A 23947-nucleotide genomic window follows, 5' to 3' on the forward strand; every position below is an offset into this window, starting at 1 on the left:
CAATAGCAAATAGGCAGCCCGTTTTACACTCTGCCCACTTTTCTTTTCCATTATTAAATATGACTTTCTCACAGTAAAATCTTAGTGCTGTTGAAGTTTGCAATAAACAGGAATTAATTCAAATACTTGTTATTTACATGTCCTATGTTCGTATAAATGCCTAACATGGAGCCAGAAACGCTGCTTATGAAGAATTGCGACTTGGTGTCATGTTACTGTGGCACTGATAGAATCTCTCACGCAACAAAAGGAAGCAGAACATGCGGAAATTTGCATGATGATGATATTTCAAACTGTAGTGTGAAAATTACACTTATAAAATTGTCTCCAACAATCTGAGTGATACGATGAGTTACCTCACCGGCTTGTCGCTTCTGGGATCGGGTTCAAATCCAGCTTAGACTGATGGGATAAAAATCTCCTTTAAATGTTGGCTCTACAAGGCCTATATGAAATGAGTTTGGATGGTCTCAATCCAATTCTAGTGGGCATGGACACACAGCACAAAGCTGGTTTCCATTTGGCACAAAAATGACCACCTCACTCAGAGGGGCCTCTGATGTGGGAAATGGAAATGTCACAATGATCCAGAGGGAAGTGTTTATTCTGACCTGGGTATGCTTGATGTCAACACTGGGTGCCTGAAATAGGGAAGTGATCCATTACTCTGTGTTAACATTCCTCAGCTTGATGAGCATAAAAGTTTAGTCAAAAAGGTCCCTAAATGTCATAAATGCACAACAGACTCACAATTTCTCCTCTCCCTTCCATCTTTAAGTTTAATAAGTAGTTGGGTTCAACTACCAGGATTCTATCGTGCCAATGCTACTATTATTGTTAACACCTCAGGTTACTCTCAGAACTGTACAGCCTCTCTATCCTTTGCCAACCCAGCACATGCCCAAGAAATGAGAGACATTCATTAAAATATTACTGAAGACTTTGTGGGAAAAAAATGATGTGTTTTTTTCTGATATTGTTGTATGGTAGGAAATGTAAATGAACTGGATTACAAAAATATCTAGTAGGCCCATGCTAGATTCTTAGCCCAAAAAAACCTCATAACTTCCTGCCCTAAAATAGAATAATCAGGAAATATGCTAACCATCTGTATTATGTAGATAAGAAAACAATACAAATTACCCAAATCTAACTAATTAAAAACAGGATTTCTGATTCCAGTTAAAGCACTACTATTTTGCCGTTTCCTATTAAGAATGAGAGAGGTTATAAAAAAGGAAATGCTCATCACCCCCAGAATAACAATTCCAGAAACTAATGCACTTGTCACAGAATTGAAATGAAAGGTAGATTTTTCCATGTTGCCTGAAAAGAAAATGTAAAAAAGGTCAGAATTTTACCAATTGTAAAATATTTGTTTTTCTATTAGTAAAGCACTTTGTGTTGTTTTGAATAGGATTCTACTTCAGTATTAGTAACTTTACTTTGAGGCATAAGTGCTGCTTTTTATTTATAGTCCATAGAGATCTGATCCAAGCATGATTTAAAGAGGGTAATGTTCTGAGTCAAGGAACCATGCACCTATTTGGAAAATTTAGGTTATAGTTAGAGACTGAGGCTTAGATTTACCGCACTCTCCTCTCCTGATAATTTGTAGACAGTCCTGTGGTGGGCAGGACCATAAAACTGCTCGAGCCACACTCTGCGCATTCCTTCTCCTCCTCATACACCTCCATTTCTTGCTTCCTTGGCCTCAGGGATATTACAATGAATGTGAATCAGGCACAAAGGAGGCTTGTTAGGCCCACCATTCTCGTGTGGCTGAGGGAAATCAGAAATGTCTTTTTTGTTGTCTGAGCCAGTGCAAGCACTCAAAGGCTGAGGAGGAGACTATAGAATGTTTTTGTAAAAAGTTCTGTTTTTTCAGACAGCACAGAGGTTGCCTGCATTCACATGATGTGGCAGGGCTTGATCTACTGCAACAAAACCCCAGCTACTCTGTTTTGACTCCCTGGTAGAAGCCAGGAGCCTGCCTCCAAAACACTAATGTTCTCAAGGTTGTCAAGTCTGTTGGGGTCAGGAGCACATAAGAACATAAGAAATAGGAGCAGAAGTAGGCCAATCGGCCCCTCGAGCCAGCTCCGCCATTTAATAAGATCATGGCTGATCTGATCCTAATCTCAAATCTAAAGAACACAAGAAGTAGGAGCAGGAGTAGGCCACTCAGCCCCTGGGCCCGCTCCGCCACCCACAGGGCCTTGACCGATCCGAACTCAGCTTCATGTCCAATTTCCTGCCCGCTCCCCATAACCCCTAATTCCCTTTACTTCTAGGAAACTGTCTATTTCTGTTTTAAATTTATTTAATGAGGTAGCTTCCACAGCTTCCTGGGGCAGCAAATTCCACAGACCTACTACCCTCTGAGTGAAGAAGTTTCTCCTCATCTCAGTTTTGAAAGAGCAGCCCCTTATTCTAAGATTATGCCCCCTAGTTCTAGTTTCACCCATCCTTGGGAACATCCTTACCGCATCCACCCGATCAAGCCCCTTCACAATCTTATATGTTTCAATAAGATCGCCTCTCATTCTTCTGAACTCCAATGAGTAGAGTCCCATCTCTGTGGAAGGCAGAAGTCTCACCATTTTCCCCTACCCTGCCCCTGGAGATGTGTCTCAATCAAAAGAGGATGGAAAATTCTGGCCAGTGATTCAACTCTAATTGCAGCAATTAATTAACGTACAAGAAATTACTGTTAAGTGACGGATAGATTTGATGGCACATGCAATTGGTGAGAGAAGTGAAAAAACTGCACCTTAGTACAGAGCCCTTTGCTTTTTAAAGCCCTCTGAATTATACCCTGCAAGTTATAGTACATTTCTCTTTTACATGTTCTGTGTTGCTCTCTTGTTCTTACAATTTCACTAGATGTACGGAGCAGAGGAAATTTTGAGGAGTGAATTTATAACGTTGCTGTACACAGTGACCAGAGCAATTACTTTCCCTTTACTCTGTTAAAAACACCAGTGAAGTATATTATGAAAAAGGAAAATGAGAGATTTGAAGCTTGAGCAATTTGATGATGATCCAAGTTACAAAAGAAATTAACAGAATAAGTCTTACCAGCTTGGGATTTGTTTCCTGCTGTGTCATCTGTCAATAGCAAAAGAAAAAATAAAACATTTAGGCAATATCGAAACAAAGGAGTTATAAATCTGTATAGCAGTGAAAGGGATATATGAGGGTAGAAAGCTTAACACCTGTATAGAAATAATGCCCACAGGAATGTAGTACCAATGTGTTAAGCATTTGTACATGAACTTCAACAATTGGACTGTCTACCTAATGGAATTCTAACCCATTTGGCTATTTATTCTCTCCCCTCTAATGATTTTGTAGAAGCTCTCAGAACAGAGAAAGCATTAAGTTCTAGATACTGTTTAGTTGTCCCTTGATTTTGTTCTGATAATAAACTGTATTTCTTGAAAGTCAAATTTCTGTAATCAGTGTAATCTTACATAAGAACATGCATATTATTTTCTGTCAATTTTATAACTCCAGGGTTGAGATATCCATTGTGATTCTGCATCTCAGAAACCAATCACTCATTATTCTTCATTGCAAATTATCTCCCCAGCAATGGAATCAAGTCAACCCAAAACAATGTCAGACATTTTCCACTAAGAGGCAAAAATAAAAGCAATCCTTTGAACTAAGTGGCATTATGGGTTAATAAGCCATCTGCTAGGACCTGGATTTGAATCAAGCACAAAATGTTTAGATCAAAGTTTCTTCTCTCTGCTGATTGCGAGGATTCTACATGAAAAGGGTTTGGACAATATCAGAAATGTCCTGGATTGTATGTGTTCACAGCACAAAATTGCATAAACTGTCAATCTTACTCAGATTGATCATTAAGATATCTGATGTGAGAAATAGAAACATTCACAGTAGAAGTCTGGGCAAATTGCTGGGGCAGAGTGAAAGGAACTTTATTCAGATCCTAGCTTTACCTGGTGTCATGTTTTGAGATTTTTATTTATTGACCAGGAAGGGAATTTTGGTTTAAATTATACTGGAGTAAGTTTTCATCTTTACCACCCGGCTGGTAATACGGCAGGTTGGACTTCCTGCCTATTGTAGAATCCACCCGTTTTCCATTCCATTGAAGGCGATTTGCCCCGCTGGATGGTGGTGAAGCCAAAAATTTACCCCAATATGTTTCTGATATCAAGTTAGGTTAAAGTCACAAAGGATTAACTCCCATTGAATCACAAACTATTTGCAACATTGCTTAGGACAAATTAGCTGGAATACCAGTCATCGTAGAATTGTGTTTTTCAGATGCCAGGTTAGTTTGAGCCAATGGGGATCATCCAATACCTCCCAGAGATATTCACATCTGTAATATTGGACTGGTTTCCATTCAGAGATGCCAGCAGGGGTCTTAGCTAAACAGGCAATGCAGTTGCCATGGTTCTCACATGGGAGGGGGAGAAAGTTTCTTATTCCAGTGATAGCTTTGATAGGCAGCTCAATTCTTGACACAGTGAGCTGAGTGAGGTCACAGAAGTTGAGGTTTTGGCTTCTCTCTCTCTGTAGAAAAAAGGCAGTTAGGAGCAGGTATGAGCCTGTAACAGTTGGTGAGGAATGGAGGTATTACTGTCAAGATAGTGTCAGTCAGTGCTATGATTTATGTCTTGTAAAGTGAGTGATGCCCATATCAAAGATCAAAGTGCGCATAATTGGTTTCCATGTTATGAGGAACAGCAAGACATTAATTGAAGTTCAAATATAGCATGTAAAATAAACCAGTATGTTGGTTCATAATTGGCTACATTTCACTGCTGCATTTATCAGTTTGCCTTATGAAAGCATGTGACATTATTTGCGAGATCACGGTATCTAGTGCACACAATAAAGGGACTTAGTCTGTGTCCATTTGTGTGCCCATTTTGGCTGCCATTCCACATCTGAACCCATTACTTCTCTTGGCCCCTCTTCTCTCCTATTTCCTTTCCTTCCTGTCACCAGTCATTCCACCTTTCATTTCTCTCCTCTCGAGTATTCCCCCCAAATTCCTACCTCAACCCATCACTACTCCTCTGATTCCCACTTGCCTGTTGCCAGGCTTGAATGTGCCTTGGATAAGCCCACAACTACCCTCTGTGCCTCTCTTAGCATTCTGTGAAGGGTCCATTGAGGCACCCATATTTCCCCAGTTTTTCTCAGATATCCTCCCTCCATTCTCTCCCAGCCTCTGCACTGAACGACTCCTCACCCTCAGTCATTTGAATCTTTATCTCAGCTCCCCTTGCCCTCTCTCCTCTGAATTCACCGTCCTCCTAACCTCCCTAAACCTCTCTCTTCATATAAACTCTCCTAACCATATTCATGGCTGCCCCCTTGACCTGGCCATTTCCTGTAGCCTCTCTACTCCCATGGTCTCTATCAGAGACAAGGCCATCTCCGACCACTTCCTTGTATCCCTCACCACCCAAACCTTCCTATTCCCTTCCTTCTGCTTCCTTCTATGCCTGTCCCTGAAAAAACTCTCTCCCAAATCACTTGTAACTGCACTTTCTAAATGCCACCTGCCTAGTCTTTGCACCTCCATTCACCATAATACTGCAGCAGCTGTCAATCTTCTCAACCATTCCCTCACATCCGCCTTTGAAGCTCTTGTCCCCAAAAAAGCCTTTACTCTCTCCCATGTGTTTCATAGCCTGTGAATAATGTTTTTTATTAAAAGCTGTAAGGAGGTGATAAGGTGCAGGATAAAAGACAAGGATCATCTTAGTCGTGTTGTTTAAAAGGCATTAGAATGAGTATTTAAGCTTCTTATTCACTTAGGCAGAGAAAAGGTACCAAAAGGAGATGAAAACAGCTCAAAAATGGAGGGGACTGAAATGAAAACCGGCAGCAAAAATGGGGAAGATTCCATGTAACTTTTAAAGGAGGTATTACCAGTTTAAAATAAATGGGTAAAACCTCCATTAAAATTATAAGCAAAGGAATTGCTATACAATTATATATGTTTTATATGAACACATAAAATGCATAATTTTCTGACTGTGCAATTGGCAGGGTGCCTTGCCCACCAGAAGGGCATTTTGGAAAGGCATAAGAGTACAAAGTGGTTCATGTTTAAAATACTTTGATTTCAGATAATAGCCCCAATTTTAATCCATCCCGCCCCACGTGAATGGTCTGGACGGGTACTTAAAATGGCGGTTGGGGTTTCGGCCATGTTCCTGACACATTCCCGCCAGACACCAATTTAACTTGGCAAAAAGATTGTTTGGGAGGGCAGCCAAGGCTTACTTTACATATAAAAGTCATGGCTCGATGATGTCATTGGTGCTGCCATGCGATTTTAACTCACTCAAACGGTAGGTCTGCCCAGCTTGAAAGCCGCCAGTAAAACTTGGCGGGTTTGGTGACTCACCGGCCCACTGATGCTGCATAAAAGCAGCAGCACTGTGTGTCATTAGATCTTCGCTGTCTGACTTACCAGGCGAACCTCCAGCTTCCAGATCACTTCTTTCATACTTTCTTTGCCTTACTTTACCTTAGAAACCTTTCTCTCATCATCATGGATGCCAGTCTTTTCTGGATGGAGAAACAGTTGGATGAAGAGCAGTAGCAGCAGAGCCTCAGCAGCCTTAATGAGCAGTGCCTTTCTGAAGACACCAGTAGAAGGGGGCAGATGGTAGAAGGACACACCCAGCACACAGTGTGTACAGGCCTGATGGAGGAGCAGTCCCTCAGGAGACTTTGTTTCACCAGACAGAATGCCTCAGATATCTGCAGCCTTCTGCAACAGGACCAATTGCTTTCTGGACCAGGGGCTCATGCTTTGCCAGTAGCTCTTAAAGTCACCACAGCCCTCAACTTTTTCGTCACTGGCTTGTTTTAGTCTGCCACAGGGGACATCACCTGCATCTTCTAATTTGCATTACACGCCTGCATTAAGCAGGTCACATGCCCTCTTCTCCAGGGCTAACCAATACATCACCTTCCCCATTGACCCCAACAGTCAGCAGGAGAGAACTCCAGGATTTGTAGCAGTGGCTGGCTTCCTCCATGTGCAAGGCATCATTGATTGCACACATGTTACCATCAGGGCACCAGATCACCAGCCAGCAGTATTCATCAAGAGAAAAAGATACCACTCATCAATGTGCAGCTAGTGGCTGATCACAGAAACAGGATCATGCAAGTTTGTGCAAACTACCCAAGGCAGCTGTCAAGACACATTTATCCTGAGACACTCTACCATCCCCCCAGTACTTGATCCATCCAGGAACTTGGCAGGATGGGTGCTGGGGGACAAGGGATGCCTCCTACCGACGTGGGTCGAGGCTCCCTTCTACCACCTCACTATTCCCGAGCCACGCAGCTGTAGTAGAAGCCATGGGACCACCAAGATGATAATTGAATGCACCATAAAGATGCTGAAGTTGAAGTTCAGGTGTCTTGACAGGTCTGGGAGGTCAGTACAATATGCCCCATGAAGAGTCTGCTGCATAGTCGTTGTTTGCTGCATATTTCACAACCTTGCCTTACTGAGAGGCCTGCCTTAGGAGGAGCCAGAGGAGCAGCATCAGGCCTCGTCGGAGGAGGAAGCAGCATAAGAAGGAGGGCCACCTCAACACCTTGCAGCAAGAGATATGAGGGATCAACTTATTGCTTGGTGACTTGATCAGACAACTCATATATCAATGATATACTGAGAATGCAGACTCAGAAGCTGCTATAAAACCACACTGTAAGCCAATTGTGTCAAATTTAATAAAGGTCTTAAATTTTAAACCAAACATAGTATTTGCCTTGAATTAATCTCTCATGCAAGTGCTCACCCCACGGTGCTTTTCTTAAAAGAAGGTTTCCTATGTTTGCTACCCCTACGAGGTGCTCCCCTAGTGGCCTCAGCAAAGCTGGTGGAAGGCTGCTGTTCGTCATGTTGGGATCCTTGACTTCTAGGTGCTTGAGCCTGTGAAGGTCGGGCTGCAGGCTGCAGCTTTTTTGGCAGTCGGGGGAGTCTTCTGGCCCAGCTGACTTGCTGGCACCATGGTGGCTATTGGTTGGGGGGTGGGGTAGGAACAGACATGCTGAAACCCTGGGAGGTGGAAACATGTGCCGCTCCTATCACATCACTGCCACTCCCATGGGGCTGGTGCTCATCACTTCTACTAATCTGCGGGAGAGCAGACTGCAGAAGGTGAGTGTCTCCTTCAAAGGCCCTGTCAATTTGGAAACCAATCTGTCCAGGGTGGATGCCACTTTGTCCAAGGTGGACATTTGTTTCTCGATGCTGGAGCCTGGAGTCTGCATGCCAGCCGTTTGAGCTTACACCAAAGCTGCAAAGCATGTGAACATGGACTCCTGTTGTGAGATTCCAGCTCTTCCATTCTGGAATGGCCACACTGTCCAGGATAGATTGCAGAGTGCTGATGTTATTCGAGATGACACCGCATTGGTTGGTAGCGGACTCCTCCATACTATCAACCACGATGGTGAAACTCCTTGGCCAGCCTTCCAATACCTCACATAACTCTTTGTGTGATGCCAGCAGTTTTCTTTTCATGGCTAGGCCCCTGTAGTCATTATTTGTGTCCTCCTGTGCAGAACTGGGAGAAGACCTTGCCCTCTGGTGAGCTCTCTCCTGTGCTGTTCCTGCCACCAGTACCTACTGTTGCTCACTGGTGCTTTGTGACTCATCACGTGCAGACCCTTCAAACTCACCAGCACATGTGGACTGCCAATATCTGAGCTGGTGCCTGGAAAGGAGTGAGCACTTGATGGTACATCCTTAGGAGTACTGTCCTCTCAAGTGTTCGCTTGTGCAGGAGGCTCTTGCTGTCGAGAAGGAACTAGAGGAAGGATCAAAGGGAGAAGAGTTAGGATGGGAGATAGAAGCTGAACATTTGCAAGTGATAATTTTGAGACTATAGTTTGAAGTTGTGAAGCTTGCTGCATCTTTGCTGAGGTGAAGGAAGGCTTACAAGTAATATGCAGACATGGTGCTCTGTTAGGTCGTCAGCCTTGCCTTCTGCAGTGGTGCTGGCTCTGCTTATGCCTCTGATCTCCAGGATGCCCTGCTCTACTTGGGTGAGGGTAATGATGTTAGGTACCCCTCCCTCACCTTCGCATTATGTGTTGTTCTTCTGCAGAGAGTGTGAGCCAATAAGTGGTTGTTGAAAAGACGTGTGGTGCTTGTGAATGTAGTGGATATGTTGAGAGGTGGAGAAGAAGCAAGATGGAATGAGGATGGGAAGGTGCTGAATGAAATGGGAAATGTATGTAATGTTAAGTGAGGAAGGAGTGGTGGAAGGAGTTAGTGGTTGTGCAAGTGGTGGTATGTGAGAAGAGAATGGTGATAGTGTGTGGTGTGAAGAGAGGAAAGGAAGAGGTGCATGTGCTTGTAATGAGAAAGAGAGGTGTAGCAGTCCACCCTCGCGATTGAGGGGAGGAAATCATTGAGAGTGTTGGGGGAGGGTTGAAAAAAATGTTGTGAGGTGCTGTTGAGAAAGGTGGAGAAATTAAGAGGTGTACTCACCCTTGCTGCTCTTTTGTGGTCATGGAACCTCTTCCTACACTGAAGTCAGGTCCTGGGGGTGATGCTGGAGGCACTGACCATTTAAGCCACTTCTGTCTACACCTGCTTCATCATGGCCTTGGAGACATCGTTGTGGCTTGTGGAGAAGAGTTGCTCCCTCTTTCCCCTCACTTCCTGAATTAAAACCTCCAGGGACACATGCCCAGGTCATACTTTAATATCCAAATATATTTATGATGTGAATAACCAGGTTATTATTTATTTCCTGTTAATGGCATTTTATTTCACTTTATACCCATGGTATAAGAAAGCACATTAGGGACCCACTGCATTATCAAACTGGTGGACCTGACATAACACACTTTAAGTGTTGTTATGTGTACCTTTTAGGTCATCCTGCCGAGGTCATCCAATGTCTACAATGTGCATAGGGTACCAAGCTAGTCTAGCCACAGTTGCATAGGCATTGACTAGATTATAGATGTAGATCAATAAATTTCTACCAATACTAACATAACATGGAATAAATAATAATCTGGTTACACACATTGTAACTATATTAAAATGCTAAAGCATGACTAAGAAATTGGTGGCACAATGTGAAATAACAGTGATCAACAACAATCACTACAGTACATAATTTCAAAAACATTTAGTTGGAAAATCATGGACAGCGCATACCCAATTTTTAATACATTTGACCGAGTGTGGCACCAAGGAGCCCTAGTAAAATTGAAGTCAATGGGAATCAGGGGGAAAACTCTCCAGTGGCTGGAGTCATACCTAGCACAAAGGAAGATGGTAGTGGTTGTTGGAGGCCAATCATCTCAGCCCTAGGTCATTGCTGCAGGAGTTCCTCAGGGCAGTGTCCTAGGCCCAACCATCTTCAGCTGCTTCATCAATGACCTTCCCTCCATCATAAGTTCAGAAATGAGGATGTTCGCTGATGATTGCACATTGTTCAGTTCCATTCGCAACCCCTCAGATAATGAAGCAGTCCGAGACCGCATGCAGCAAGACCTGAACAACATCCAGGCTTGGGCTGATAAGTAACAAGTAACATTCGCGCCAGACAAGTGCCAGGCAATGACCATCTTCAACAAGAGAGAATCTAACCACCTCCCCTTGACATTCAACGGCATTACCATCGCCGAATTCCCCACCATCAACATCCTGGGGGTCACCATTGACCAGAAACTTAACTGGACCAGCCATTTAAATAACGTGGCTACAAGAGCAGGTCAGAAGCTGGGTATTCTGCGACAAGTGACTCACCTCCTGACTCCCCAAAGCCTTTCCACCATCTGCAAGGCACAAGTCGGGAGTGTGATGGAATACTCTCCACTTGCCTGGATGAGTGCAGCTCCAACAACACTCAAGAAGCTCGACACCACCCAGGACAAAGCAGCCCACTTGATTGGCACCCCATCCACCACCCTAAACATTCACTCGCTTCATCACCGGCGCACAGTGGCTGCAGTGTGTACCATCCACAGGATGCACTGCAGCAACTCGCCAAGGCTTCTTCGACAGCACCTCCCAAACCCGCGATCTCTACCACCTAGAAGGACAAGAGCAGCAGACACATGGGAACACCACCACCTGCATGTCCCCCTCCAAGTCACACACCATCCCGACTTGGAAATATATTGCGGTTCCCTCATCGTCACTGGGTCAAAATCCTGGAACTCCCTTCCTAACAGCACTGTGGGAGAACCTTCACCACACGGACTGTAGCGGTTCAAGAAGGCGGCTCACCATCACCTTCTCAAGGGCAATTAGGGATGGGCAATAATTGCTGCCCTTGCCAGCGACGCCCACATCCCATGAACGAATATAAAAAAAACCGCCTTGCTTTCCCATAAAATTACCCTTTAAGTGTTCATCTGCTAATGTTCCAACAGTAATTTCTAGCCTCACATCACAAATTACAATCATGTGGGAATCTGAACTTATCCTAATACTCCCTGATATTTGTTTGTTGTCAGACTATAGCAGATTATCCTTACCACTTTCACTCCTGGTGATAATAGGTCCTGCAGTAATTATTGCATTCCCAGTGGAACTGCGAGGGATTGTGGTAGTGACCTCCATTACGTCTCTTCGTTTCCTTTTGTAACAATTCTGTCAATTGAAATCAAAAATAATTTACTCAGTAGACATTTCTGATATTTCCAGTAATGTGAATTAGATCTTAATGGTCCATGTTTCATTATGCATTCTGAAAGGTTTGAGGATAACAGTAGCCGAAAAGGAAATGGAAAACAAAATTAGGTGATTAAACAAATTGTAAGACTCCCTTGATAGTCTGCGGGCTAAGGCAGTGAATAGTTGAGCCAGAGAAAGTCTGAAGATCATTCATTGTTCCTTATGGATGAATGGAAAATGTCAGGAATGGTGCTTTAAAATTGGTGAAAATCCACCTTAGCAGCATTGCTCTCTGCTTCTTTTCTGAAGTTCACCAATTATGTGGCATCGGTATAGGGTTCAGATTAGCAAACAAACTGATCTTGTGATTAGCTTGGAGTGCCCTTTGCTTTCCAATTGCATTGTTTGAGATTATTGAGAAATTTCAGACTACTCTGGCTCACCTTTGTTATCAAATGAGAGCCTCTTAGCTGTCTTGGATAAGATGCTGACCATGCACCAGATGTTGGAGAAGATGCATGCTTTGAGGAAGATGGCAAGGTAATGACAACCTAATGGTACCATATACCAAGTAGATGACCCAGCAACCCATGCCACAAAGTGTTACGTGTTTTTCCACATTTACTATTTACAAGGGGGTGTACAAAATTATGAGGGGCATAGATAGGATGGATACTAAGGAGCTTTTTCCCTTCGTTGAGGGTTCTATAACAAGGGGGCATAGATTCAAGGTAAAAGGCGGGAGGTTTAGAGGGGATTTGAGAAAGAACTTTTTCACCCAGAGGGTGGTTGGAGTCTGGAACTCACTGCCTGAGAGGGTTGTGGAGGCAGGAACCCTCACAACATTCAAGAAGCATTTGGATGAGCACTTGAAATGCCATAGCATACAAGGCTACGGACCAAATGCTGGAATTTGGGATTAGATTAGACTGGGCTTGATGGCCGGCGCGGACACGATGGGCCGAAGGGCCTCTATCCGTGCTGTATAACTCTATGACTCTATGATTCTATGACTAGTGCTGAGCTCTCACAGAAACTCACAATTCTTTCATAGAATTTCATGCAAATGCATAATTCAGCAGGAAACACATTCAAGCTGCAATTTACAGTTGAGCTTTGGCACACTGACATCTTCCAAGGATTTCACACATTGAATCATTGTATACTTAGGGGCATGATGGATGATCAATTACTGACATCCAGAAAGGTTGCAGGTTGGGCACATGTCTGTCACTGGGTATGCGTGGCTTCAACTGACAGCAAGTCCAGACTGATTCTCTGCTAACACAAGATGGAACTGAAAACAAAGAAACAGACCCAAACTGGAGGAGGGCTCAGAAATAAAAGCTCTTGACTCCTTTGGAGGAAGGCACCCTGGACATCCTTGCATATAAAGGGAAGAGGGGAAGGTGAAGCCAAAGACCTCTGAGAGGATCAAGTGCCCAACCTGCAACCCATCTGGATGTCTGACATTTTCTCCTCTTCTGATCTCCACTTCTAAATTCCCGATATATGCTCCTGGCACATGAAGCTCTGCACCAAGACCCAAAATCTACCCTCTTGTTAGATACCAAACACATTCTGAATTAAATGTATTAACAGGAGGTATTATAAAGGGTTTGTTTCCTTGAATATATTTCTCTCTTTATTTTTCACTAAGAGTTTCTGGCAGAGTATGAGATGACCTTTCTGTGCACTATGCCAAACCCTGTAGTCTGTACCTTAGCAACAGCTTGCGTTTATATAGTGCATTTAAGACAAAAAAATCACAAGATGCTTCAAAAAATTTAAAACCAGGCCAAAGGAGGTAAGATTAGGTGAGGTGACCAAAAGCTTGGTTAAAATGATGAATTTTAACTAAGATCTTAAAAGAGGAGTGGGAGGTAGTGAGGCAGGGTGAGATATTGAGAGGGTATTCCAGAATGTGGGGTCATGGCGCCTTAATGGGGCATAGGGAGAAGGGGATGCACAAGAGGTCAGAGGAATGGAGAGTTCAGGAGTGGGTTGTAGGGCTGGAGGAGGTTACATAGATAGGGAAGGGTGAGGCCATGAGGGATTTAAACACAAGGATGAGAATATTAAATTTGAGGTGTAGAGGCATCAGGAGTCAATGTAGGTCAGTGAGGAAGTAGGTCAGTGAGGAAGGGGTAATCAGTGAATAGGACTTGGTGTGGGGTAAAATATGGGCAGCGGAGTTTTAGATAAGCTGAAAACTAGGGAGGGTGGAATATGTAAGGAGTAATTGTGCCTGGAGATGACAAAGGGATGAAAGAAGGTTCCAATGGTAGATGGGCTGAGCTAGTGGAGACTGCGAGAGATGTTATGGGGGGGATGTTGATGGTCTTTGTGATGGAGAGGATGTGAGGTTAGAAACTCAGATCAAACTACACAATATAACAGTAACCTAATAATATTATCTATTTGACATAACAATCTGAAAGACTCCTGTTCCACATAGATTTAAATGACACCACTTACTGGTGTCAAGAAGGGACAGTCATCTGATTTGCAAAGCTTTGTTACACAGTGTAAAAACACTGGAGACATCTTCTGGTTTTTATGTTTCACAAAGCGAAAAACTTCAAATGAGAATCTGCCCATCTGACTCCTGCCATTTTCTATAACGGTAGTCTGTGGATCCTTGGTACAGCTGTTTTCATCAATAAAAAGAAACACAAATTAGCAATTATGATAAACTTGACTTCCCCTGCCAACAGGTGCTAAAATTTAAGAGTTTGAACTTTCAACTGAACTATGTTACCATAATGGTTGCCATACTCATAATGAATGAATGAATGGTGTGTTGACAGCATAGTCAGGATCCAAGCAAAACAAAACCCTGCATTTAATGTTCCACATGTGGATGAGTGAGCTACCCATATTTGGATATTTAATTTGGTTTGACCCAGACTAACCCATACCCATCCAAAATGGTCCCAAATTGAAACCACAAAAATCAACATGCAAAGTACGTTGCAGTCACACTATATTGAACTCTTCCTTAGCAAGAGCATGCCATTAAATTCATGCTAAAAGGTTCAATGTTGGACATTTTGTTTAGCTCGGGCATCTGTAGGTGGTTTGTATGACACAGTAGGGTAGCTTTTGCAAATTTGCGCTTCCAGTGCGGAGCTTCATGGACTGTGGGTACACAGCGGGAATTTGGATACATACCTGCTATGAATTTTTATCCATTCACTTGAATAGATGTAAAATTGGGATCTGTGAGCCTGAATTCCCATAATGTGCCCCAGGGGTGCAAAGCTCTGTGCTGGGAGTGCAAATTTGTGAAACCCAACCTACTGTGATTGTCAGTTACCAGCCGCACTGTAAAACTACTGCTGCAGACAGAGCAGCACTGTTGACAGTAATGGGACATAAGCAACCTTCCCAGTTAATGGACCTGGCCTAAAGATGTAGATGTGTGCAGGGGAGAGGAGGAGAATCTTGTCCGTGGTACCCTTTGTCGGTGGGATCACTTTTTTTCCCTTTGTGCTGAAGGTGGGAAAAGTGAACACTGATTCTGTTTATGAAAAGCATTTCTCGAAGAAAGTATTAACTCACATTGCAGGAAAAGTCAGAATCCTCCCAACCAAGAGGGGCTATTACTTGCACAACGTGGGTATGTGTGATAGGATACATTGTAATTTCTAGGGTTGAATGGGACTTTGGAGATTTGATTTTGGAGCCTATAAAGCGGGGACATTTAAATTCCAGTCTGATTAATGCAAACTGGAGTGCAATCACAGAGATACTACTAGACAGAGAAAGAAAAATGAAAATTTACGGAGAATCACGGGAAAGAAATAATAAGACAGAAAGCAAGAAGAGCGGGAATCCTTAGCATTTGTGCGAGAAGCCTGGGAGCTGCAAATGGAAGGCATGATGGTGCAGTTGTGTAATAAAGTTTGTGATTCAGGTTCTTAGCTGTATCCACTGTACTGTATACTTTCAATCTCAGCTCTGTCATTAGGGGTATGTGGCAAGTGGAGGTTAGGTACTTCTCTACAGGAAGGCGAGAAAAGCTGACAAGCAAATCCTCCACCTGACCCCAACCCCTAGTAAAAGGTTAAATAGTGCTCAGTATGACAGACGTTTTCTAGCCCCTGAGGTTGAGCAACTTTGTTTACCTATCTTAGAAGGTAATGTTTAAAAATGGTTATAGCTTTAGGTTTGACATGGCTGTCGTACTAATGGGTATTAGGAAATCTCTGCAAACTTCGCGAGACATTTTAAAGTTTTATTTTGAGCTCAGAGCTTCTGAAAGCTGTTTGTTTTTTAATTTATTTATACTTATTTCAAACCTGATCAAATGCATCCCATGCATAGGAGATATTTTGACTTGTTGAACTCGTGGATAGGCAGCCAGAAAGAGGTACTGCTTTGGTCCTTATAGATCTTACAGAAAGAAACTACTCACCTGAAGAAAAGATCATATCTATGTTCATCATTTGGATTACCAGAAGGTGTGGTGTAACAATAATCCATGAAGACGTGCCATCTACACAAACAACAGGACATTTTTTATACTAGAAATACGTATCATATTTATAATGGATCAAATTAAATTTGAAAATAAAGTATTACCTTCCGTCTAGATTTGTAGCTTTGACAGCTGCATATACCTTGGTCTTTAAAGGCAAACCTGCAGTTGGTATCACTAGTGGGAGGTTGTAGGCTGAATCCTGGAGAAATAAAAAGATCGTTTAATGTTCACAGCTTTAAAACTCTACTTGCTAGGCAAATAAAATGATGGTTTCTCATCAGCAATTTTAGACTGATTTCATAATTTTGAACTGTACTATAAAGAGAAGTGTGGCTATATCGACTACTGCTATTTCAAATAACATAGAAGAAATCTTATTAGAAGAAAGTTATTGACAAACTTACATTGTACAGCAGTAAGTTCAAAGTACTGATAAATGTACCATTGCTGTCTTTCACTGAAATTGCTGCAGATGACCTAAAAATAATTTTTAAAAAGTACTTTAAAAACTGAGCAGGAATACTTGTCAAGTGCTATAACAAATTTGCTGAAATATTTTTCCAATTAAAATTGAAACTTACGAAGCAAGCTGGGTGTTGTTGATAAGATACTCCAGTGGGTAGCTACAGCTATACTTATACAGCAGTCCTGGCAGGTAGCTAATAATGGTTGGTGGGTCTGGAGTGTCAATATAACCTGAAATGTTCCCAAATTGCACCATCGAAATATTGCCTAATGCATTGAGTCCTTGAGTAGCGGAGACCTATAAAATAGTTCACCAGACAATTTTTACTGATTCTACAGCTCAAAATAGGAGGCACATGTACCACTTGGGAATATAACTTGCCAAGGGGAAAGCTGAAAGAGACCTAGGAATGTTAGTTGACTTGGCGCTCACTGGGGTAAAAATTGGTATGCGTTGCGCCCATTTTTCGAGCATAAAATGAGTGCAACAATGACAGATTTAGCAAAGGGATGGCCCACACCCAGTCTGCGTGTGTGTTCCGGCCACTGCTAAATTTGTTGGGCCCATTTTTTAGGCACCCTGAGCATATGTTAATGAGGGGCCTGCTCCGTTCAGAATTCTTCAAAAGCCGCTGCGATCTAAGCAATGGCCGCCACCAAGAGGTAAGTTTAAAAAAATATATTTTAAAATAAATTGCTGTGGAGCCAGAAAAAGCAGGAGTGCTCCCTGACTTCACAGTATCCCGTTCGCCCAATTCCACCCTCCCCCCAATGTCCCACTCCACCCCACCCCTTGGGACATAAGAACATAAGAAATAGGAACAGGAGTGGGCCATAAGGCCCCCCGAGCCTGCTCCGCCATTCAATAAGGTCGTGGATGATCTTCGAACTCAACTCCACTTTCCCGCCCAATCCCCATATCCCTTGATTCCCTTAGAGTCCATAAATCTATCGATCTCAGCCTTGAGTATACTCAACGACTGAGCAGCCACAGCCCTCTGGTGTAGAGAGTTCCAAAGATTCACATCTCTCTGAGTGAAGAAATTCCTCCTCACCTCAGTCTTAAATGGCCAACCCCTTATCCTGAGACCATAACCCCTACTTCTAGATTCTCCAGCCAGGGGAAACAGCCTCTCAGCATCTACTCTGTCAAGCCCTCTCAGAATCTCAGATGTTTCAATGAGATCACCTCTCATTTTTCTAAACTCCAGAGAGTACAGGCCCATTCTACTCAATCTCTACTCATAGGACAACCCTCTCATCCCAGGAATCAATCTAGTGAACATTCGTTGCACTGCCTCCAAGGCAAGTATATCCTTCCTTAGGTAAAGAGACCAAAACTGTACACAATACTCCAGGTGAGGTCTCACCAAAGCCGTGTACAATTGCAGCAAGACTTCCTTACTCTTGTACTCCAACCCCCTTGCAATAAAGGCCAATATACCACTTGCCTTCCTAATTGCTTGCTATACCTGCATGTTAACTTTTTGTGTTTCATGTACAAGGACACCCAAATCTCTCTGACCATCAACATTTAATAATTACTCACCATTTAAAAAATATTCTGTTTTTCTATTCTTCCTACCAAAGTGAATAACCTCACATTTCCCCACATTATACTCCACCTGCCACCTTCTTGCTCACTCACTTAACCTGTCTATATTCCTTTGCAGTCTCTTTGTGTCCTCCTCACTGCTTACTTTCCCACCTAGCTTTATATCGTCAGCAAACTTGGATACATTACACTTGGGCCCTTCATCTAAGTCATTAATATAGATTGTAAATAGCTGAGGCCCCAGCACTGATCCTTGCGGCACACCACTAGTAACAGCCTGCCAAACTGAATATGACCTGTTTATTCCTACTCTCTGCTTTCTGTCCGTTAACCAATCCTCTATTCTGCTAATATATTACCTGCAACCCTATGAGCCCTTATCTTGTGTAACAACCTTTTGTGTGGCACCTTATACTACATCCACTGGTTCCCCTTTATCTACCCTGCTGGTTACATCCTCAGAAAACTCTAATAGATTTGTCAAACACAATTTCGCTTACATAAAAACATGTTGACCCTGCCTAATTATATTATGATTTTCTAAGTGCGCTGTTACCACGTCCTTAATAATGGATTCCAGCATTTTCCGGATGACTGATGTCAAGTTAACTGGCCTGGAGTTCCCTGTTTTCTCTCTCCCTCCTTTCTTGAATAGCGATGTTACATTTGCTACCATTGAATCCACTGGGACCATTCTAGAATCTAGGGAATTTTGGAAGATCACAACCAATGCATTCACTATCTCTGCAGCCCTCTCTTTTAGAACCCTAGGATGTAGGCCATCAGGTCCAGGGGATTTGTCGGCTTTAGTCCCATTAATTTTTCCAGTATTTTTTCTTTACTGATATGAATTACTTTAAGTTCCTCATACTCATTAGACCCTTGGTTCCCCACTATTTCTGGTATGTTTTTTGAGTCTTCTACTGTGAAGACAGATACAAAATATTTGTTTAACATCTCTGCCATTTCCCACGCTTTCTCTGCACTGCTCTCTCTCTGCTGCTCCTTGGCTGCTGTGGGGGGGGGAATTCCCGCGTTTTCTCTGGCCTTTACCACTTTTACCTTCAGGCTGCTGCCAATATTCTTTTACTGCAAATGGACGAGCTGCCCGTGAAGGCGAGACAGGCGTCAGCAGCTCGACCAATTAATGAGGCCCGAGGCCCAATTTCGGGCCGGCCTCAGTCTTCCTGATTCGGCGTACATTGCGGCTGCATCATCTGTCAGCCAAGAGGGTAGGCGGCCATTAAGCTGTGCATGAGAGCAACCCAGGGTGATTTGATCTCTGGTTTCCATCTCCATGGTGACCTAGACCATGGAGAATATCGTTGTCACTCCAAAATTAGTTGTCAAAGACAAGACTAGTGCCATTTGCCTTTTTCTCTAAGTTTTGAGATCATTGATCCACTGTTTCAAAATGATCCATTAAGTGGCCTGGCAGAAAACTACCCCTTCAATTTTGAATAACGTTTGAGTTTGAGGCCAAGTGTTGTGAATGGGAATCTAATACTCTATTACTAGAGTGGGGCTGCCCATACAGATTCATACATGGAAAACATTGGATGTTTAACAAGATGACAGGTTTGTACTTCTTTCAGTGTTTCTATGTTTCTGAGGTATTTATGAAATATCAACCTATAACCTTTTGTTTGCAAGAGCAAAAAGATAGTTAATCTTACCGCTAGGTTATTTCCACAGACTTCTAGTGTATTGAGGTTGATGGTGAATATGACGACTGTGGGAAAAGTACCGTTATTAATAAAACCCCTGCAATGTGCATTGCCATGTCTACCATTTAATGCTAAATCTGTTTCTGAGTAGCCAGAGAACAGTACTGGACAAAAATTGATCTTGATTGTTATGGTCTGTACTCCACAAAAGACAAGGATGTCCTTTTCACCTGTAGGAAGAAACATTCAATGAAGTCAATTATAATCTAATCAAAAATTCAGTAAAGTCTGGTTGATATTATACATTGCTGACAGCATGACCCCTTACTAAAGTTAAATTCAATTTTGTTGACATTGCATAAATTATCTGGGATATAAACATAGAATTATAAGTGACACAAATTCATTCAAGGGGCCAGATGGTAAGTATTCATTTTTTTCCAGATTCTTGTAATATTATAAACTTTGCTAATGATGCCAATTTATATAGCTAAGTGATAAATACAAGAGTATATGACAGCATTCAAAGGGATTCAAACCAATTATGTGGATAAAGCTAAAGAATGGTAATTGGATTTTAATGTGGATAAATGTAAGGTTATTCAATTTGGAACAGGAAATGTGAAACATGTAAATGCAATGTAAGAAGTCCATAGGCAAAGTTGGAAAAGGAAAAGATTCGGGCATAATTTATCTGCAAGTATTCAGTCAACGTGAAGCTGTTATCAGCAATGCTAATTGGGGGAAGATTTCCTCTGGTTGCTATGTGTTAGCGACATCGTATACATGGTAGAAAGATTTCTCTGATTACAGTCTCTATGTTCTTTTTGAACTTCTACAATTTGATTAAAATTAGCAAACATGGGAAATCTTCCAGCTATGTCACTAATTCATAGTAATCAGAAGAAACCTACCCCAGGGATAGAAATGCATTTCAAGAATATTTGATTATAAGTCAAATCAAGTTACTTTAACTTTGTGTAAATCATTTCTGAGGATATATTTGGAATTTTGCCTACAATTTCAGCAGGGCATTGATCCACTGGGAATAGTTCAGAATGGCACTCCAGAAAGAGTCACTGGGATAGATCTTGACTTCGTGCAATAGTGTAAAATGAGTGATAGTGAGTCAGCAGCCCATTTTACATCTCTCCTGATTTTTATTTCCAAAATAAAAATCAGGAGAGATGTAAAATGGGCTGCCGACTTGCTATCACCCGTTTTACACTATCGCACAAAGTCAAGATTTACCCACTGCTTTTAGGAGAAAAGGGGAGAAAAATAAAACCGGAGTGAAACCTACTACAAATGAGCAACATGAGAATGTAAAATATGGTGCTGATAGACAATTGGGTATTTATTAAATCTAACTGCCGTGCTGACTTCAGAGTGATCTAAATAAGTAGCTTCCTCAGACAGCCTGTTTACCCTGGCAGAAAGATTGCTGAGTAAAATTAGAAATTCAATGGCTCTGAGAACAGTAATTTCAAGTAACAGACTAAACAGACAGGATTCACTGTTTGGCAATAAAAGGATTAAATATTTATGTCCATTTTGTTTTATTTAATCTTACCAGGGAACCTGCTGTGCAGATTAGCATCACAGTTGTACCCATTGAATTGTGCATCCACTGAATGTATCCTGATAACTAATAGCAGCAGGAAGCATAACTGTTCCATTGCAAAGCTGTTGAAAAAAAAATGAACAAGTTGCACAAGTGTAACCTTTAATAAAAAAATATTCTACTGCTGTTGTACTGCTCCCAACATGACAATTTTCTGTAATTAAAATACCAGTGAATTGTCATTTAATGGTTTGCACTGTATACTTTGCCTAAGCATATTTCAAAACCTAATTGAAGCTGTCATACTGGGTGCAAAATTCCTCTAGTTGTTACATTATTGGACATGTTAATTGTCCGTTAATGTGGAGGAATTTCAGTTCTGCACTATCGTGCTGAACTTTCCTGCTTCTGTTGCTGTTTCTAAAAGTGTTCCCTGCATGAAAGTCAGTGCGCAGCGTAATAATGGAGATTTCGTGCGTAAATGTAGATAAGATTGGCAAATCAGTGATAATTGCTGTCTCACGCTTTATAGGTATGGGACAGTTGGCTTTGTTTCACTGACCACAGAACAGCAACTAACCTATTTTGCATAAGCAACTTGTTTCTATTTGGGACACCATAAGAGTAAATAAAAAAAGAACTTGCATTTATATAATGCCTTTCACATGCACAGGACATCCCAAAGTGCATCACCGCCAATGAAGTACTATTTAAAAAAATGTACTCAATGTTGTAATGTAGGCAAACTTTTGTACACAGCAAGATCCCACAACAGAATTATCTAAATGACCAGATAGTCTGTTTTAGTAGCGTTGGTTGAGGAATAAATTTTGGCCAGTGACGTGCAGCTTGAACCCACTTCTGACTCTGAGGTGAGGGTACTATCCCTGAGTCAAGCCTGACATATTTAGTGGATCAATAGCTCACCACTTGGTAGAGGAGGTTCAGGAGGAACATCAGAGGGAGGTTTGTGAAATAAAGCAATGTTCAGGTCCTGCCAGTACTAGCTAGTTGTACTGGCCCACGCAAACCTACCTGGAGTCACAGTGGATCAGTGCCTCAGGATGCTCAGACTAAGTAAGAAGACAATGACATATGTGCTGTCTTCTGCAAGAAGACCTGCAAACACTCTCCATTACCAGTGATAATCACCACAGCTCTAAACATCCATGCAGTGCAACATTCCAGTCAAATACTGGCATATGTTGTGTCAGCCAGTTTGCACTTATGCATCACTGCTGAGATCATAGATATCTTATTCCAATATGCAAACACGTACATTCAGTTCAGCATGGACCAAAAGCAACAGCAGGATAGGGTGACACATTTTTACAGCATTGCTGCCTTACCAAGAGTGCAGTGAATTAATGAATGTACCTATGTTGCCATGCTTGTCTCTGTGTACAATGCCATGTTATACATGAATAGAAAGGGATTTTATTCCATCAACATCCAGCTGGTATGTGATAACCAGTACTAATAAATTTGAACTCCAATAATGCCTTATTTTTAGGACAATCTAGTGTGTCCCCATTGTTTGAAGGAGAAAAGAGACCGGAAGCTTGACTGTTTGTAAACCTTGAGTATCCACTGCAATTATGGTTAATGACACCTTTGTACTACCTACATACAGCAGCAGAACACAAGTATAATGAGGCTCATGAAAGCACAAGGATTCTCATTGAATACTTCATTGGAACCCCAAAACTGAGCTTCAGAGGTTTGGACTGATTGGGCGAGTGCAAAAATTATAGTGCAACCTCCACAGGATCTCCAGAGTTATTTTGTATGCTGCACCACATTGCTCTTCAAAGAATCTCACCGCGGAAGAAAATGAGGAACATTCTACAAGCCATGGCAGACCATGAGGCCAAGGGTGAGGATGAAGAACCAACTGCTGAACACTGAATACAGAAGGATAGACTGCCATGGCAGGACCTCACAGCTGAAGCCTTCCATTAATATCTGGATATAATCTTTATTAACCAGCTTACAGCAACGCTATCACTGTATGCCATCCTCTGCAGTGTTATGGAAGTTGAGTGCGTGTCCGCATGAATTTAGGATAATGTTACACAATATGAACATTACATTACTAACTATGGGCTTGGCTTTATCCTCCAGCTTTGATGGTCTCATTCCCTTTATGCTTTCCCTGCCAATGGTTTCTGATATAGCTCTCTGAAAGGGGGAAAGAGATCTGTAATGCTTGGCATCATTTCCATTGCACATCCATTCATAGCAATTAAATGGCTTTCTGTCCTACGAGTAGAATAGTACTTACAGTGCACTGAGAACGTCATGGTGCAGCATAGTCTATCTGGAATGCTGAATGTTAATAGGAAATTATATTCACCTTGCTAGGTTCACTTACAAGCCTTGACTGTCTAAAATAGCCTTCTCATTGCTGGTTGTGCACAGACATTTTTAATGAACTAAGCATAGTAACTTTGGTTCCCTTCAGGGTTGCATCTTTCCTCATATTCACGCCAATGCGTCATTACTGCACTTGCTGAATTCATCATACTGTTTTTCAAGGACA

The 23947-nt window shown here is 42.1% G+C and overlaps 1 protein-coding gene across 1 annotated transcript; it reads right to left on the bottom strand.

Moving 5' to 3' along the window:
- Positions 1-1153: 1153 nt before the first annotated feature.
- zpld1a (zona pellucida-like domain containing 1a) lies at positions 1154-21520 on the bottom strand. The gene is made up of 10 exons (XM_067992353.1): positions 21415-21520; positions 19851-20071; positions 16736-16917; positions 16559-16631; positions 16256-16353; positions 16089-16169; positions 14147-14318; positions 11530-11644; positions 3082-3111; positions 1154-1326 (listed from the first exon to the last, which is right to left on the bottom strand). Exons 1-10 carry the CDS (start codon positions 21518-21520, stop codon positions 1154-1156), a joined length of 1251 nt encoding a protein of 416 aa, XP_067848454.1.
- Between the last annotated feature and the right edge of the window lie 2427 nt (positions 21521-23947).

This window comes from Heptranchias perlo, chromosome 11, assembly GCF_035084215.1.
Source record: "Heptranchias perlo isolate sHepPer1 chromosome 11, sHepPer1.hap1, whole genome shotgun sequence".
Taxonomy (NCBI): domain Eukaryota; kingdom Metazoa; phylum Chordata; class Chondrichthyes; order Hexanchiformes; family Hexanchidae; genus Heptranchias; species Heptranchias perlo.

Bases quoted from the DNA above. Each gene is read 5' to 3' on its own strand.
- zpld1a (XM_067992353.1), bottom strand. From the start codon at position 21,520: ATGGAACAGTTATGCTTCCTGCTGCTATTAGTTATCAGGATACATTCA. The intron at 14,319-16,088 runs GTGAGTAGTTTC...TGATGAAAACAG, and splicing joins AGATATGATCTTTTCTTCAG to CTGTACCAAGGATCCACAGA. The intron at 1,327-3,081 runs GTAAGACTTATT...TTTTCTTTTCAG, and splicing joins AGGAAACAAATCCCAAGCTG to GCAACATGGAAAAATCTACC.